The sequence below is a fragment of the Populus alba genome, chromosome 1 (genome assembly GCF_005239225.2).
Source record: "Populus alba chromosome 1, ASM523922v2, whole genome shotgun sequence".
Taxonomy (NCBI): domain Eukaryota; kingdom Viridiplantae; phylum Streptophyta; class Magnoliopsida; order Malpighiales; family Salicaceae; genus Populus; species Populus alba.
In genome coordinates, this window is record NC_133284.1 from 10,106,816 (window position 1) to 10,125,975 (window position 19,160).

General features: G+C 31.6%; 2 protein-coding genes and 1 pseudogene across 2 annotated transcripts; 2 read left to right on the forward strand and 1 right to left on the reverse strand.

Annotated features, from left to right (window-relative positions):
• The first annotated feature begins 858 nt into the window (after window positions 1-858).
• LOC118033810 (dehydration-responsive element-binding protein 1E) lies at window positions 859-1,941 on the forward strand. Its single transcript, XM_035038929.2, has one exon. The coding sequence runs from the start codon at window positions 980-982 to the stop codon at window positions 1,673-1,675; it is 696 nt and encodes a 231-aa protein (XP_034894820.1). The 5' UTR covers window positions 859-979; the 3' UTR covers window positions 1,676-1,941.
• Window positions 1,942-2,933: 992 nt separating this feature from the next.
• LOC118033809 (dehydration-responsive element-binding protein 1A) lies at window positions 2,934-4,015 on the reverse strand. Its single transcript, XM_035038928.1, has one exon. It carries the CDS (start codon window positions 3,809-3,811, stop codon window positions 3,041-3,043), a length of 771 nt encoding a protein of 256 aa, XP_034894819.1. The 5' UTR covers window positions 3,812-4,015; the 3' UTR covers window positions 2,934-3,040.
• Window positions 4,016-13,891: 9,876 nt separating this feature from the next.
• Window positions 13,892-18,244, forward strand: LOC118033870 (uncharacterized; annotated as a pseudogene).
• Window positions 18,245-19,160: the final 916 nt, after the last annotated feature.

Consider the following 19,160-nt stretch of genomic DNA (forward strand, 5'->3'; position numbering starts at 1 on the left):
CATCAATTTTTTTTTAAAAAAAATTGAAAATCAAAATTTAAAATATTGATGGTTTTTTTAAAGTTTGAATTTGAATTTACTTTTAAAAAATTAAATTTTTAACAGTAACATATAAAACTAAAAATTAAAAATATTCATATAAATAAATTTTAAGTTTAATTTTAAATTATATCTTTTAACTTTTTTATTATTTCATTAAATTTTATATTATTTTTTATAAATTAATCATATTAATTATATAATTAATAACATCATAATTATATTATATATAAAATATTTAAATTAGTTACATAATTATATAAAAATAAATTTAACATGAAATATATTAAAATATAAATAGTTTTTCTAAATAGTTTTTTACCATTAAAATGTATATAATTAAAAAGGTTATATTTATCCTATTCAAAAAACTATTTTATTAATTTAACTTTTTAATTTGACTTTATGCATCGGGGATGCTCTAACAGTGAGAATAAGTAGTGTGAACGAATCGAAGTGAAGGCTCACAAACATTTGACGGCTCCCTTGTCAATGCATTAAATTAAAAGGAAGGAACTCGTCACTGCAGGGAAAAAGAAAACATCAACGGATAAGATATTAAAAAGGGACACGTGGAGCTTCAGCAGTGAAACAAGTCATCAAACAAGTGCCGTAATTGAAGAAGTTCGAGGAAATGTTACTTCGTCTTCTAGGAGGCATATGACCCCACATGACACACGTGGTTAACACATTATCTGCTCAGCTAAGTAAAATAGGACCCATCAAGACCAGTCAAAGTTAACCGATCCCGTGTTCGTGTTTACCTCGCATCCTCATCCACAGAGATCCTAAGCATATATAGCAGCACACAATCTCACTTCCGTTAGTGAAAAAAGAGCAAACCGGAATCTCAACACTCTCACGAGTCATTCATTATCCGTGCCCAGAAGTTCAAAGCGGACCCATAAACCCTATACAAACATCACCAGTTCTTAAACAAATGGTCATGGCAGGATCAAATTCCTTGTCTGCTGACAAGCAAGAATCATCTTTATCCTCTTTACTATCCGATAGCAGCGGTTCTCAGCAGGACTCGCCCAGTTCCAACGAGAAAGTCTTGCTAGCAGCAAGCCGTCCGAAAAAGCGTGCAGGGCGGAGGATATTCAAGGAGACTCGTCATCCAATCTTTAGAGGTGTTAGGAAGAGGAATGGCGATAAATGGGTTTGCGAATTGCGTGAACCAAATAAGAAGTCACGTATCTGGCTAGGCACGTATCCTACACCCGAAATGGCAGCCAGGGCACATGATGTAGCTGCTTTGGCGTTCAGGGGAAAATCAGCTTGCCTTAATTTTGCGGACTCCGCATGGAGGTTGCCTGCTCCGATTTCAAATGAGGCCAAGGACATCAGGAGGGCAGCAAGTGAGGCAGCGGAGTTGTTTAGGACTTCAGACCTTGGTGGTCAAGTAATGGAAGATCACACGACGGAGGACCGTGGTGAAGTTTGTAGTAGTACTAATGACGACATAAGAGATTTGCCATCTGAAAATGTGAGCTATATAGACGAAGAGGCAGAATTTAACTTGCCGGGGCTGCTTGCTAATATGGCAGAAGGCCTTCTACTCTCTCCTCCACATTATACTGGGGACTGGAATGACGGGGAAATTGATGCTGATTGGTCGTTGTGGAGTAGTTAATTTGACGTGTCAGGGTTTTGTGGATTTTTATCTTCTTGCTAGTTTCAGAAATTCAAATTTTTTGGAAAATGTTTGACCAGAGGAATTAATGTCATGGGATATATAGAAAACAAGCTGACAGGCTCGATGGCTATTAAACATCAGAGCATGTCTTGATATACTGGGCAGAGTGTAGCTTCTTGATATATATATATATATATATATATATATATATATATCGACAGTGAAAATTAAAAACTTAATAAAGAAATTCAGTACGAATCGCTGAGATAGGTGGACAGAAGAATAACATTGCGAAGAACTGATGTTTCTAGCAAGCTATGTAAAACATTTTGGATTTTCGCTCAGGTACTCTGCCGATCAACAGCCGACAAAGAGATGTCATGGTCACGAAAGTAAAGTCGGTTCTTTTATAAGGGGCATAGATAACAATGTTTAGTTTGGTAGATTATTAATGAAAATAAGCTCTTACTTACCTCTCAGTTTAATTAGAATTAAAGATATTTGAAAGTTTTTTTTTTCATTAATAATAAATGGAGAACAAATAAACCACTCTTTTTATAAATGAAGAACAAATAAATCACATAATTAAGATGCCCTTTTAATGATTTGGATGGCAAATAAAATGTTTGAGATTCTCGATCTTGGAATGCCTATACAGGACTTGATTGCATTCATACATAAAAGTGGCTTTATTGGATCATCATGTATCAAAAAAGAAGAAGTCATGCTATCATATCACATCACGTTAATGAAAAATCCAAAATCACTGATGATAACAACTTTCTCTATCCAACAAAAATGAAAGACAAAAAACTTGACAAATAAATAACATCCGATTCCATATATACAAGATTGACTTGGATCTTGATAAAATTAAATAAATAAATAATCTAAAAGTATGAAAAAAAGAAAAGGGAGAGGTTGCTGTCGGGTCTCATCGGCAATAGCTACGCTGATATATATACTTCAGATAAAACTAGATTATGTTTTATATTTTTAGAGGGAAAGAGGGGTAAAATCCTTATGAAACTAATTGCAGGTGGGTAGATACTGGGGACAAATGTATTAGATAACATTTAAAACTGTTATGCTTATAGGTTGAACATGTTCTTTTACTGGATATGCAATAGGGCGTGCCTGAACCAAGCTCTTCTACCTGATAATTAAAGGTTATTTATTTTATGTTTCCTGTCCTTAGTTTCAGACGTAACAGCGGATAAAGGGACAGGGGTGTCTTCCTTCCATTTGCATCATATATTAAATAAAGGCTGTATAGAAGTACGGAAAAATAGTGTAGAACAATTCGTTTACATGTAAAGCTAACTGCTAAATATGGCACTACGTACTAATCTAGAAGTTCGCCTAAAAACTCCATAACGACAAATTAGAACCATGCTCCATATGATCCAAGTCGTTGCTATCATTCCTTACATAACATGGAGGAGAGAGTAGAAGACCTTCTGCCATGTCCACGAGCAACCCTGGCATGTCAAACACTGCTTCATCGAAGAAGACGTCATTTTCTCCTGGCATGTCAAACACTGCTTCCTCGAAGAAGACATCATTTTCTTGGAAAGTTTTGCAATCATCGCTGCAAACTTCACTTGAGTAATCCTCTAGCACTGCATTAATGCTATCTTGTTGTTTTGCCGGATGACCACCAAACTCTTGAGGCCTAAATAACTCTGCTGCCTCATTTGCTGCCCTTGTAATATCCTTAGAATCCTTCGAAACTGGCACAGGCAGCCTCCAGGCAGAATCAGCGAAGTTAAGGCAAGCAGATTTGCCTCTAAGTGCCAAAGCAGCAACATCATGAGCTCGAGCTGCCATTTCTGGTGTAGGATATGTTCCTAACCATATTCGTGACTTCTTGTTTGGCTCCCGCATCTCACACACCCATTTGTTACCATTCCTCCTCCGAACACCTCTAAAAACCGGGTGCCGAGTCTCCCTGAATATTCTGCGGCCAGCGCGTTTTTTCGGAAAACTTGTTGCTAGCAAGACCTCTTCATCAGAATGGACAACTCGTCGAGACGTGCTGCTATCGGAGAGAGAAGATGCTTCTTGCCTGTCACTGGGCGTTGAATTTGACCTCAAAGGATGTTGATCAGAGAATTGGCAGAAATTATCCATTCAACAATTAAGAACTGAAGGTTTCAACTTTCGAGAGGGAATATATAGAATGATGGGGTGAATGTATCTCTTTCTTTCTCTCGTCTCTCTGTCTGTCAAGGGAATTTCTTCGTTGTTGCTTTCTGTGGGCTTCAAAGGGGGAATTGAACGCAGTGTGAAAGGCTTCGGTTTTGGAGACAGTGGGTGTTCTGGAAGTGTTGAATCGGTTGCTCAGTCAGATGGGATAACTTTATAGGCTTTGTGTTTTGAAGAGGATATTTATTGGTGGGGCCGTACACGCTTGAGATGCCAGTTGGAGACCCACGGTTCACACCCCGAAGTGGAAAGTGATGTGATGGTCGCTCTCCCCTTTTGTCTCTGCCAGCAGCTTCTGCCACCTCATTTGCTTACAGTTTACCGCTGTATCGTACTATCTACTCCTATGCACGTGTACTCTTAATTCAAAGGAAATAACACGTGGACCTTTTCCACTGCTTGATTGGCAGCTTTATGCCGCCCCTCGTCACCCGGTACTCCTCCTGTTTTGAGAAAATCAAGAGTACATGTTTTTCCTTTTTTTTACTTCCGAGTGTTGAGAATGCGTCTCCTCAGTGTGTTGACTTTGTATTGACTGGGAACTCTTGCTTCTAGCAGTTTAGCAGTGTCTGCATGCAACAAATTTAAAATTTGTTAAAGTCTCGCCAACTAATCAGATTTTTTTTTAATATATATTTCATGGTATTAAAAAAATTTATATAATTATTAAATTTAAAATTTATAAAATTAATTGAGATACATGTAAATTAATTTAAATATACCTATATTAATAAAAAAAAATATTAAAAACCAGTTTGATATTATTGTGTTATGTTATGATGTGATTATTATACTATCTTATGTTATTTGATGTTGTGGAGTAGAATAAAGTACCTTTTTATAGTTAATTGTTGTGTTGTGCTCGTAAATGTTTAAAGCAGTTAATTATTGTTTGGTTACATTTTATTATTGTGTTTTTGAGATATCTAAGGATTGTAATATACTAAAAATATTTTGATACATATATTTCAATATTATTAAAAAAATTATAACCTTTATGATAGTATCTATATTTTTATGGGACCGATTCTTAAATTTAGAAAACTAAAAACATAAATTAAATGGGATGATATAATATATATATAGACACATATATCATTTCAATAAAAAAAAATTGATATAAAAAAAAGATTTTGAATGAAGTTGCATAAAACACTGGTATATTTTAATTTAAAAAAAAAATAATAGAGAAAGTTGTTAAAAAAAATCCTATAATATAATAAACAATTGAACATTTTGTTAGAAGCAGGAAATACTCTACTTTATTTAAAAAGCAAAACAATGTTTTTTAAATAACATTGAATATAAAACATTAAAACTAAAATATGTGGGATTTTCATTGAGTGAAAGTTAATGTTCATCGCCTCACATATTATTGTGGATGGATTGTGTGTAGTTTTTTTTTATTTTTATACTTTGGTCCTTGAATTTTATTTTTTGATGATTTAGTTCTAGTTAAATACCAGTTGATTTTGATTTCTTATGAAAAATTAAAATTAAAAGATGAGGAGCCAAAAAAAAAATCAAACATAGGTGGCATGTCATGAGTTTCACAAAAGATATATTTTGGTTATCAAACTTAAAAAATAGCACAGATTATACAATTTCAATACCTCAATATTTTTCAAATTTAATTTTGATACAAAAAATTATTTTTGATATTTTTTAGTCCCTAGTTGAGAGAGGATAGTAAGAGATCACTAAATTCTAGAGATAGAGAGAAAAACATATCATTAACACCGATTTAGGCCATCAAAACAAGCAATATTTTTGTTAAATGGTTCCATTTAATGAAGAAAATTTATATTTCATGTTTTTTTTACATTTAAAGTTTATGAAAAAACATATACTAGCTTGGGTAAGTTATGGATAGATTTATCATGATTTCTTAAGATATTTTATAGGTATTTTATGTAAAAATAAATAAATAAATTGAAAATTAAATTTTTTTTTAAAAAAAAACTTAAACCTCAATTTTTTATTATTATAATAGTCAGAATCTAGATAAATCAGATAATAACATGTTTTTCATTCTAGTTACAAAAAAAAAAACAGGATCAAGTTATGTCGGTCTATCAAGATGGGTCCCGCATGTGTGCCGTGATAAAATAGACAAGCTAGGATAGCTAAATAGTAATTTTAAATTAAAAGGACAATAATTAGATAAAGGTCTTTCATGTTGACAACAACTTTATGGATTAGTATTAAAACAGTAGTTCTTTAATTTGGTGTATGAAGTAAAGCAAGTGTTAGATTTTTCTTTGGGGTTGGGAACAATTGGTGTCCCCGTCCTTCTTTAATCGAGCATAAATAAAACATGCTTGAAAACAAATTAAAAAGCCAGCTTAAAAGTTAAGGCCATGACGTGGGATAAGGGATGGCATCAGTCTCGTAACGTAACGTAAGGGGTGGGATAAGCTGGACACGAGGCCCACTTCAGGGGAAAGGTTCCCGTGCTTAGTGCTTACAGCATCCACGAGGAGAAATGTTATATTTAAAGGAGCTGAATCGTTAATAAGTCTTTTTGAATATAGTATCATGCATTCCAATAGAAAACAGCTAATTATATTTTAATATATTTGTTGTATAATTATTTTAATAATTTGATATATCTCGATTATTTTGATGGATCTAAAAATAATCTGGAAAATTCTCAATTAATCTAATATTAAAAAATAAAATTAAAAAAAATTAATTAAAAAAACAAAAAAAACAATTTAGGTGATCTCATTAAACCCATAACACATATTACAAGACCATGATAATTTTATAAAATAAAATAAAATCAAATCAAAGGAAAAAAAATAAATAATATTTTTATAAATGCTTAACAATGATATTTTTGTAAGAAAAATGATAAAATGACTTTTTATTCAGCTTTGCACCAATAATCCAAAAACCAAACAAAGAAAAGCTTAAATATTGTTTTTTAAATTTTGACTTTCCATTTAGCACTTGGGTTGGAGTTGATTTTAGGTACAACTTTGTAGTTTGTTTTTACGGTGTAAAAATATTTTTGAAAAAATATAAATGTTTTTGGGTTTAAAATAATTTTTTAGATCAGTTTTAATGTTTTGAATATTAAAAATAATTTTTTTAAAAATAAAATATATATTATTTAAATATATTTTAAAATAAAAATTATTTAAAAAAAACCCACAAACAAAATATATTATCCTTGTAATCATTTAAAATAAACACCCCTGAATAGTGGTTTAATGGTTAATCAAATGCGCGGAACGATCAAAGTTATTAAAATCGTAATTTAACTCATAAAATTATATAATTTTATAAATTAATATAAATGTAACATGTGAAATTATTCACACTTGAAAATAATTAAAATCTGATAAAATTATTAAAATCAAGTGAGATTATATAAAATCATGATTTTACCATCAATATTACGATTTCTGCATAATCTAGCCTCTTTTATTAGAGAACATAAATAGGAACAAGGACAGACCAATCACGATTAAGTATGTGTGTGTTTGCGTGTCTCTGTACTTGATTATGCACCAAAGGATGTTTTTTTCACAGCATCACTCTTTTGCTTGCCACCTGTCTTCTTTTATTTTGATAATATAGCATTTGCTTTTGTGATGGGATATTGTTTTAATCGGTTACTCTTTCTCCCTTGAAGAGTTGACAATATTCCGCGATGATTAATATAATGCGATGTAAGCCAAGGTGATAAGTGAGAGTTAAACCACAAGATCGACATCAACAATTAAAAAAATGATTTATTGGATTAGATAAGTTAATTGCACTATAATTTAATTTTAAAGTATAGTACTAAAAATTGATTATAAATTAGACTAACCTGTTAAATTGTACTTGAATAATTATTAATATTTAAATTTGAACGAATTAGAATGAAATAATATTTTTTAAAAATTAATAAAATTGATTTTATTTTTTATGACATACAAACAAATTATTTGTTTTAAGTTTTTTAATTATAAGTTAATGAAAAATTACTTAGATCATGTATAAAAATTTATTTAAAATTATTTATTTTAAGATGCTTGAATATGTATAAATTTTTTTTTAATATATTTTAAAAAATTTTATGATTTTATAATTTTATAATCCGATTTTCTGTTTCTTATTGAAATCATAATTTTCACAATCTTGTGTTAGACCACGGGACAACGAGAATCACGTGGTCGTCCCAGGAATCCGAGCTAGGCGGTGCACAGGTACAAGCTTGTTAACTATTGGGCTCAGACAATATACCTAGATCCATACTTTAGTTATTCAGATCCCTAGTGGACAAAATGACTGGATCCACGGTATTAAAACGTTGACGTTTGATGATGCAGTTTTATGCTCTCTCAATATTTCTGATACCCCTGTTATTTGCTGAGAAATTACAGTCGCAAAATATAATGAAAGGCTGAGGTAAAATACTATAATAATACATAGTAATTCAATTTACTTTTTTGGCCTCCAATTCTCTTTTTCACTTGCTAATCAATTTATTAATATTTGTTCAGAAAAAAAAACTCAACAATAAAAGATCAAAGTGTAAAATAAGAGCACATTCTCTTTAGTTTATCTACTCTCTTTTTTTTTTACTCTACAGTCCCTATAATTTCAGCAATTTAAGTTTTGGTCTGGAAGTTAATTTCTTAGCTATTCAGTCCTGATTTTGAAAAATGAGAGAAAAAATCACATGACAATAACATAGAAAAGAAAAGGTAGGTGAATGGTCACTTTTTGATGATGAAAATCGTCGTTCATTGTCTTAATGGGTTTTATTTGACAAGAAAAGTGAAAAATGGTGGGTTTTTTTTAATTATCTCTAACATGCCAAACAAGTAGATTGGACTTGTTAGATTTGTTGATTCGCTTGATTTTTTTTTTTTATTATTCATCTGTGTGTGTTTTAAAATTGGTGGGTTGTTTTATGAAAGTTCTTATGATATTTTTAAATAAAAATAAATTGAAAATTTAACCTTTTAAATAAAAAAACCTCCCCTAAATTTTCTAGCCCTCACAAGTAAAAAAAAAAATCCTCGCATAAAAAACCCAGTTACGGACTCTGGAGTCAAAGATAAAAAAAAAAAAAAAAAAATTGTAGCGGAACATGTAGAGTCCATGAGTGTATGACTTTTCTTCTTTTTTTTTCAATGTGTAGCGGAACATGGAACATGGACTCCAACTGCAGAGACTCAAAAAGAAAAAAGAAAAAAAACCCACGCCCAAGCGTGCATCTTTGCCCATCAATGGATGCCTTTTCTTCTTCTTCTTCTTCTTTTTTCAATCCTTTGAGAAAAATAAAAAGATGACTCCGGGCCATGACATAGTGTAAGAAAAATAATTAAGTAAAAATATAGTGTTTCAACAAAGTTACTAAATTTAAAAGAGTTAATGACATAAATTACATGTTTGACAGGTTCAGTTACAAAATCTAAATTAATCTAATATATAGTATTTTAAAATAAACAAATTATGTCGTCTTAGATTTTTTAAAGTCTAAATCATGTTTTTACTACGAGGTGCTCCTAAATGATTTTATTTAAAGTCCAGGATGGGCAAAAAGTCATGATAGGAGGTTTCCTAATTGACCTACTATCTCAGGTTTAATAATCATGTTAAAGAATTTCCTACCACCCATGCACTTTTTTACATTAAAAAAAAAAATCCAACTCCCAACATACGCGAGATAATTATCTAGTTATTTTACTATTCTTCTTTATATTCATGTTGTCATCAATACACAATAAGTCATTAAAAACAAAACATTTGTTGATTTTCTATTTTTTTTAACTTATTAGCTAATTAGGTAGTGTTTTTAGAATAATTTGTGTATCTTCTTGATTTAGTTGTAGAATAAATCATTTATTCGCACTAGATAACAAGTTGAATCAAATATTTTTCAAACATTAAAAAATATTTCGACATCGGTAATGTGTTTTAAAGAAAATAAATAAATCATGCAGGGATTAACCTGATATGACCTTGTCGACTTGACAAGTTTAAAGACAACCTAGACAATCAGGAAAACAAAACATAGTTCGACAGAAAAAAAAATTCTATAACACATCTTTTTTTCTTAAGAAATACTAAGACAAGAATATATTGAATCGACTATGTCTACCCAAGTTAATATGTAAAATTTATGACATAGGTCTTGCAACCTTGATAATCTCATATAAAACAAATCAAAAAATATTTTTGAAGCTCAATTCTCAATTAATCTAATGTTGAAGGATAAAATCAAGAAATAAAAAATAACAAAAAAATAACCCGAGTTAACTGGGGTTAACTTGTCAAATTCGAATAATGAAACTAGAATAACCCAATAGAAAGAAGATAAAAATAAATTATTAATCCCAATTCTCAATAAACTCAATGTTGAAGGATGAAATTGAGAAAAAAATCAATTAAGAAATGAGACAAAAAAAGACTTGTGTTAATCTGGCTTAACTCGTCAAACTCATGACTCAAGTCATGAAACTAAGATAACATCGCAAAAAGAATGTTGAAAAAAAAACTTTAAATCTCAATTTCCAATCAACCCAATGTTAAATGATAAAATTAAAAAAAAATAATAAATTACAAAAAAGGGAAAACAATTGAGTCAACCGGGTTAACCCATATAAGCCGTGACTCAGGTCATCAGATTGAGATAGTCACATAGAAATAAATCCAAAATAAATTATAAAACTCAATGCCCAATAAATATAATGTTAAAGCATAAAATTGAAAAAAAAAACTAGATTATTAAAAAAAAAAACTATTCCAATGAACAGTATTTTATGATGAAGAGAATAATGATTTTCCCTCCTCTTAGTTTTTGTTAAATACATATTTATTAGTTTATATTGATCTAATAACATGTTTAGTTGGATATAACATAATATAATGCAATCTATAAATATGTTATGTAATGGAGTGCAATGGTCCATTACATTTATGTTAAAAAAGTTTTTTCAACTTAATTTTGTTTAAAATCACCACAATAATATCATAGAAATCTAAATAAACACATTTTTATTCTAAAACACCTTTTAATTAGTTAAATTTTTTTTAATCAAATTAAATTAAAAATAAATTAATAGGTCTCAATCTATTTTCTCTACCATATTTAAAAGATAAAACCACCTCCATTGTATTTTATTCTCTAAAACAACTCATTGACATAAAATTTGGTCATTTTGTGGTCAGAATGTGATCGACCAAACATTTTATCTCTTGTCTTTCTTTTCTAAAAACTTTCTATCTCATTCCTCCATATCTAAAGATTGAAATTGATTCGAACCTATTGATCATGAGGTTAAGCAACCCACAACAAAGATGATACAACTCTTGAAAAGCTAAGAAATCAAGTTTGATAAGACACCAACACTATTGCAATAAGAAACATCTACCTAATGAATACCAATTCACGAAAAAGAAGTATAAAAATGACACTACAAGGTCAGTTATACATTATTAAGTCAAGTTCACTCCTTATACCACCAAAGAAAACATGTTGTCATGCAAAACACATGTTTATTTTATAAATTCATCGTTGCCGAAAAATTCAGCTTAGAAAAACTTATATGATAGTTCAACTAGTAACTCTAAAAAACCCAAAACGTGGGTGCTAATATTTACCCACTCACAACAAGTAAACACATAAAGAAAATACATATACTATAAAATTATTTAATAAAAATAAACATTTTAAAATTGAGTTCAAATAAGAAAAAAATTTAAATCAGAATAGGGATGTTGACAAACTGAGTGTTGGGGTGGCTGAATATATATCAAGAGGCTGATTTGTGATAAAATTGGGGTGAGAGCGTGCTTTTATTGCAGATAAAAATGGAGGAGGAAGAAAAAAAAATAAGAGAAAGAAAGAGAGAAAGGTCGCTCGTTAGGTCATAAATTAAATATTAGAGGTAGATTTAAATCTATCAATAATTCTATATGTAAAAAATAACATGTCATAGTACTTGACAGTTTTTTTTTTATTTTTCAATTGTAATTCTATCAGTATTTACTGAAAATATTTCTATTGATGTTTACCGATAAATATAATGAGGGAATATTCAATTAAAAAAATTTCTTGCAATATATTTATAAAAATATTCTATTGATATATCTATTTATATTTGTTAATTTTTTAGTAGCAGATAGATACTCACTTTGAGAGTAAAAAAGCAAAGAAAACAAGAAGAGATACACCGAACTATGTTTTACATGTAAAATTCGTATGCAATGAGCTTCCAATCCATGCAACTAAGAAAACAATTAACTAGCTAGGGCAAGTAGATCGTGGTTAGGACCACACTATCATGCATGGGTCCTGTGGGGAAGACCATACCATAGCCCGAGCTAAAGAACTTCAAAATTTGCGAAGCACTCATTTTGTTTTTTTTTTTTTTTTTTTACTTTTGCTTTGGAGAATAGTTAGATGCATATATACTCATCATGTTGTTTCCTTCCAGGTTTGCAAGTGGAAAATCGAAATCATGATCATATGAATCGCCAGGCACGCGTGCCCTGTTCATTTTCAAATTATTTCGTACATTATTAGTAAATTATTCCTAACCTTGAGAGAAAGCTTACTTCCATTATAGAACCGTCAATCCATAACTAACTTTGTTCTGAACAAGCAAGTTCTTACATGATTAGATCGCAATTAATTATGATTTATAATTAAAAAAAATAAGGTTAATTAGTTACCAATTCAACGAATAACTACTCCTTCACTCTTTAATTATTGATAAACATAAAGGACTTGTACAGGTATCATGTAAATATTATTGTCAATCTTATGTTTAAAACGTTTTTAATGATTTTTTTCCTACAACGAGCACTTTAAAGTAGATTTTCGATGTAGTAGGACTTAAGTACTCTCATGTTTTTTCAAAAAAAAAAAAATAATAACTGCTATGTTTATTAAATTTAAGTTGTTGGATTCAAGTAATTTTAATTCTATTAATTTATAATGAAATAAAAAACAAATTAACTGGTTTATTTTTATTTAGAATAGTGTTTGCATCATTTTTTAAAGTACTTTTCATACTAAAAATGTATTAAAATAATATTTTTTTTAATTTTTAAAAATTAATTTTTAAATTAACACATCAAAATAATGTAAAATACATCAAAAATTTAATTTTTTAAAAACATAATTTACACCAGATTTATAGACAATATAAATAACTGGATTAGAAAATATAAATGATGACATGTTATATTTTTTAAAAAATATGCTTTTTGTCTTACAGTACAGCTATCTTGTCCTCTATGGGCGACGAGGTTTATAGCCTCGTGGATCTATGTATCATATGGTGATGATAAATATACATGCATAGGAGGCTTATAGGTAGGTCGTAGAATAAAGAGGAAGTCGTTAACCGGCCGTTAATGGAAAGCTCTCCTGTCCCTGCATGAAAGAATCTGCCATTAATCAGTTAATCAGAAAATCGAAGGCCTCAACAAAAACTCCTTCGATTGCTCTCCGGCGAATAAACAATTAAACAAGAGAAAAATCTAACAGCTGGTCGTTTTTCACGCTTCCGCTCTTCTGAGCTTCCGGACGGGCACACGTGCCAAAGAGCGTAAGAAATGGGCAGTCAAGCTTCTATCATTTTCTAGATTTTTCAAGGTCAACTAGTGGTCATGTAATGGAAACTATATTTTTTTAAAATTTGAATATTTTTATATATTCTCAAAATAAAATAAAATCTTGGTGGGTGCCTTTGGCATATTTCAAAGAAGAATTGAAGCGCCCCTGTTTCTAGCTTGTAACTAACCCCACGCAGTCATAACTCTTAATTAATATACTCGGTTATTTATAAAATCCAATTATAGTTCAGAGTCATTTGTACATGTTACTTTGGTCTTTTGATAATTAAATTATTTCAAAAAATAAAAATCTCTATTAATGAATAAAAAAAACTAAGGTCCTGGGATGTAAAGATTAAGGTATTTATGAGAAAATTAATATGTATATAAATAAAACATACTATCCACAAGTTAACTAGCTAGCTAGGTTATAAAGTACAGCCAGTTCATAAAATTCAAGAAATGCATTAAATACACAAACCAAAGCAATAAAATAACCAAACTTTGGATTCAAAAAAACAACACACCAGAACAAGAACCATCCAAGCTTCTTCTACCTCTGCATGCAAAGACTGAACTCTCTTAACTCTTCTCACTCTCTCATTGAGATCTTCACCATTTGGAATCGGAACCTACCTCCCTCTTTCTTTCACTTCACCTGAGAGCTCCCTATATAACCCCCCTCCCTCCCTCCCTCTGTAAGTTCTTAGTGTCTGCACAGCTGTCGTCTCATAGCTGGTGAATTTATGCAACCATCCCAACATTTCCCTCTTTAAATGCCTCTTTGTCTCTTCTTGCAGCCTTTTCACTGTATCTGTCTCCCATCATTTACTTCATTACTTTCCAAGATTTAAATCTAGCTAGCTTGATCATTTTTCTCAACTTATAATTAATTCTCAATCGACAATGGCCTCTAGCTCTTCTTCTTCTAAGCAAAAATCATTTTCAATTGAAAGATCAAAACCCTTGTTGCTCAAAGATTATCTTCTTGATGATCAAAGTTCATGCTCATCCAACGGCTTCAAGTCATTTCCTCGTCGTCGATGCTGCACAACCGTCCGACTTCTCCTCGAAATAGACCTCAAAACCAAGCAGCAGCAGCAACCGACGCAGCTTTTCAAAAGAAGTAAATCAAAAGCAGCTTCTACTACAATCTCAGCTCTTCAAAAAGCATCGGTTGCCGTTATGAAGGCCGTTAAACTACTCCCATTTCCCTCACCCAACTCCACCGTGTGGTCTCCGTCACCGTCAAGAACTAGGAAGGGACTTTTACCTCGAAGTCTTTCACGGAAGCTGTTTAAGAAGACCTTTTGGAGAAAAGCAGCTGATCAACATGGTCAATGTAAAGAAAGCAATGAGATCAGAGGATGGAGATTGTTCGGTGAGTTCTTGGAGGAACAAGATAAACTGTCCGATCAAATTACAAACGGAATTTCAACAAGCTCCAGCAGTAACTGTAACATTTGGACTACTGAGAGTGAATATACTGTTGACAGTGGTAATTCTACGTGTCACAGTTGCCGAAACGACTCCGTTTGCAATAGAAAAGATTTAATAATCAAGGAAGTCAGCGACAGAGTGAGCGTATCAGGCGGTCAGGATTCCATCACAAACAGGAAGGTTAGTGAGAAAAGTTTGTCTTTAATGTTTCAAGTGTACAATCGTCTGCCACTAATCTCCAATAAAAAACTGACACGAGTTTAACTCTTATAATCTCTTTAAAATCGAGTCAAGAAAATGTGATTTCGTGCAGCATTTTAATTCCATGCGCGTAGTTTATTTCTGGACTGGAAATTTGAGTCTGCAATCAGAATCAAGAAGTAGAGTCAATCTTAATGCGTCAAGACTCACTTGAAAATGCCCTAAAAAAAACCCTAAAAAAAAAAGATTTGCAGGGGGTGTAAGAGAGTCGTATAAATATGGTAACTGGGGATTTTTGGCATTTTCATGTGGGCTTTTATTGGGATTTGGATACGGTGCATCTCGGGACCTTGGAATTAAATACCATGGAGTGCTTCGAGGCCTACGATCCCGCTGCATGATGTCTACTTTGCGGCATCTACGGCGATGAGATGAGATGGAGTATTTAGGCTTCTTCATGGTATATAGTTTATCAAATATTTTTTTAATTTTTCTTACTATTATTTGGCATGGGTATTTTGAAATTTAGTTATTAGGTGCGACCCAATTTCATAACTTTTTCTGTCGGTGACATGGAGTTTTGGTAGGCTAATTGGAGAGTAATGCAGAGATTGAATTTTTTATTATTATTATTATTTGAAAAAGAATGTAGAGATAGAATTTGGTGGGCTTGTAGTTGGACACTTATGAATTTTGGGAAAGTATTAATCTACGCTAACAATTGGGATTATTAAAATTAATTGAATAGCTGGACAGATGTCTTGCTGTTGTCTTGCGGTGGGTTGACTTAGACAACTCACCCAGTCTTGGGATTTACCATTCTGGCAACAATTGTTTCCTTTTCCTTTTGTCTTGAAAAGACAATGATTGGTCGATTTTAGCAAAATTACATAGTATGGTGCTATAAAAATAATAAATTATATTATATGCTGTGTTAAGGCATTTTTTATCCAAACCTAATGATTTGTTTTGTTAATTTTAAGAGAAGGGGGAAGATAGACTTGCATCTTTATTTGTGTTTTGGTTAATATTTACCTTTTGTTTCACTTTTGTAGTTTTGGGATGTTTTGAAGTGCAGTAAATATTATTTTTTAAAAATTTATGGAAATAATATTTTTAATATGAGTATATTAAAATGATTTAAAATTAAAAAAATTTAGATTTTTTTAAGAGACAATTGGACTGCAATACCGACCATTGAATATATTTCAAAATTCAACCTAACTGGATAAATTGCAAGTTGCCAAAGAAAATAATTCAATTGATCTATAGGTATGACTAGTCGAGTGTAGGGAAACTCTGCCCAGTCGCACAGGAAAGTATGGGCTAGAAAATGACAAGACTAGGATTAACCAGTTTCGAATTATTTGAATGCGTGGACATGGCGAATTACCCAAGTGCTGGGGACAATATTGGTCATGTGCATTATGTTTTTTTGTTGCTTCCAAAATTATATCAAATTAAATCAAATTATTGAGAGTTGAGAATTGAAATGGGGCATCCAATTTTATGATGGACTTTTGGATATGTACTAACTGCATTATTTATTGTTATAACCGAGCCTGTCTCCGCGTATCTTTTTTCTAGTTATTTTTTATTTTTTTATTAATATAAAAACAGATTAATTTACGTGTATCTTGATAAATTTTGTAGGCCCTGAAGTTAATAACGATATAAATCTTTAATAACCTTGAGATTTGTGCGACTCGAACTTATAATTTTAAAAAAAAAAATTTAAAGTTTTATTAGTTAAGCTACACCTTTCAGAATTTATTTTTTAATTTCTATAGCAGGGGTGCTTGCTACTTTCATGCATTAATACTTAATAATAGCTCATGTAATGCAACAGGAGTGGCCAAATGAGGAGGAGAAGGAGCAATCCAGTCCAGTGTCAATTCTGGATTGTCCATTTCCAGGATGAAGAAGAAGAGATTGGCTCTCCTTTCCAACGTAGCCTTATCCGCGTGGAAGGTATCCTTCTCTCCATCTCTTTACAGGTCTCTCTCACACACAAAGACGCACAGAGTTACCACACTTTATGAAAAATTTGATAAAGAGGTGATTTTGCGATTGAGTCACCTGCTAGACAGGAACGTAGTTGCCTCTTCCATGAAAACTTATAATGCAACTAGCTAGAGCCAAGTTATGGGCCCTTGAAATAGGGTCCAGAGAGGAGCTTTGATAGGATGGGACCGAGCTCTATTAACCCACACTCAAAAGTGATGTAGCTACGTTGTGTAGACGAACTATAAAGATCATATGAACAAGATTTTGTGAGTAAAAACAAAACTGTTGTTGTTTACCCGGTGGGATTCATATTTTAACAAGATTTTGAAATATGTGATCAACAGGAACTAAACAGAAGCTTATGCAAAAGATCAGAAGGTTTGAGAGCCTCGCTCAACTAGACCCTTTAGACCTGGAGAAGCGAATTGCAATGGCAGAGTTGGAGGATGAATCCCTTGAATCCCCCGTGCAACCATGTTCAGTGTCTATCCACAGTGATAACGACAACGATTTCAAGGAAACTAAAGAAAATGGAACCGAAAAGCATGCACAGGAGCTACTCGAGCATGTCAAATCGACAGTAAGTATGGCGTCTGAGGCAGATAGTCTATTGTTGGACTTCTTCAAGGAGAAAATTGCAGAAAATTATGCAGGTGGAAGCATGGTTGGATCATATAAAGAATTCGAGCAAGAGCTAAGGGTAGCTCGGGAATGGATTGATGGGCAGCCTAAAGAAATGTTTTTGGGGTGGGAGATGGCGGAGAGGAGGCATGTCTACGTCAAGCATATGGAGAAGACTGGGAACTGGGAAAATGTGGATCAAGGAAAAGAAGAGGTTGCTCGAGAATTAGAAGCTGAGGTTTTCAATGCCTTGGTGGACGAAGCCTTGCTTGATTATATTCTGCTTAATTAATGTTATTAGTAGACTGTTTAAGTTAAATCCACTTGTTAATTATTGGATCACTCAAGATTGTTTTACTCATTTTGAAGCAGGCCAATTTAGATGAAATGATTAAAGACACCCTGAGGCAGTCAGACTACAAACTTTCCGTTGGAGAAAAATAAAAACTCGCACAAATTTTAAAATTTGTGGAATGATACCAAGTTCTTCGTCGAGTTTCCTCGGGATTTTGTCTCCAATAATATACTTCCCCGTGGCTAAACAAGAAGCTTGTGTGGCAGTATAGTGGGTGGCGTGGTTGTTATTTTTTTAAATAATTTTTTATATTAAAATATATAATAATATTTTTTTTTAATTATTTTTAACATTAACATATTATTGAAAATACTAAAAATATATTAATTTAAAATTAATAAAAAAATTTAATTTTTTTTTAAAATACTTTTAAACGCCTGACCGTGTCTATCAAAACTTTTGTTTATCAGCTATTTGACATTGCGAGGCCCTTATGTTACTAACTCTTGACTTCAAATTATAGATTTCTTTTCTTTTCTTTAACCGAAAACGAGACAAATTAACATTATATATATATATATATATATAACTAAAATCCTGTGGATTGAAGTCTATACCCTTCTTGATAAAACTAAAACTTGTTGCTTTTGAGCGTATTTTTATCTTTTCATGGGTTCACTTGGCAATGCAAAATTAATTGGGGGCAGATTGTTCTTCATGTATTTTTTATACAGTGTAATGATATTTTGATCTTTGAAAACAAAATGACATATACCTATCATTTGATGGTATTTTTGACGTGTTGAATTCAATTAAGCATTGAAGTATCAAACTTACCCTGAAATTAATAATAATAAAAAAAAAGACGAGAGTGCAAGGGCATTTATATATTTTTCTTTTGATTTTTGGATAATTATCGATTTAAGAGAGGGGTTGTTGTGTCTTTTACCGATTATATAATATTATTTAAATAATTAATCTACAGACTCGTGGGGTCCAGCAAATTTATAGCAGTGTGTGTGGCTAATTTATGTGGCCAAAAGATGGCTTTCAAGGCAGTGATGGAATCCTTTTCACGGTCCCTATTTGACCAAGATCGCGTTAATTACCGTTTTTTTTTTCTCTCCATTCTCTCTCATC

Excerpts from the sequence above, each read along its gene's own strand:
- LOC118033809 (XM_035038928.1), bottom strand. The coding sequence starts at position 3,811 with ATGGATAATTTCTGCCAATTCTCTGATCAACATCCTTTGAGGTCAAAT.
- LOC118033810 (XM_035038929.2), top strand. The coding sequence starts at position 980 with ATGGTCATGGCAGGATCAAATTCCTTGTCTGCTGACAAGCAAGAATCA.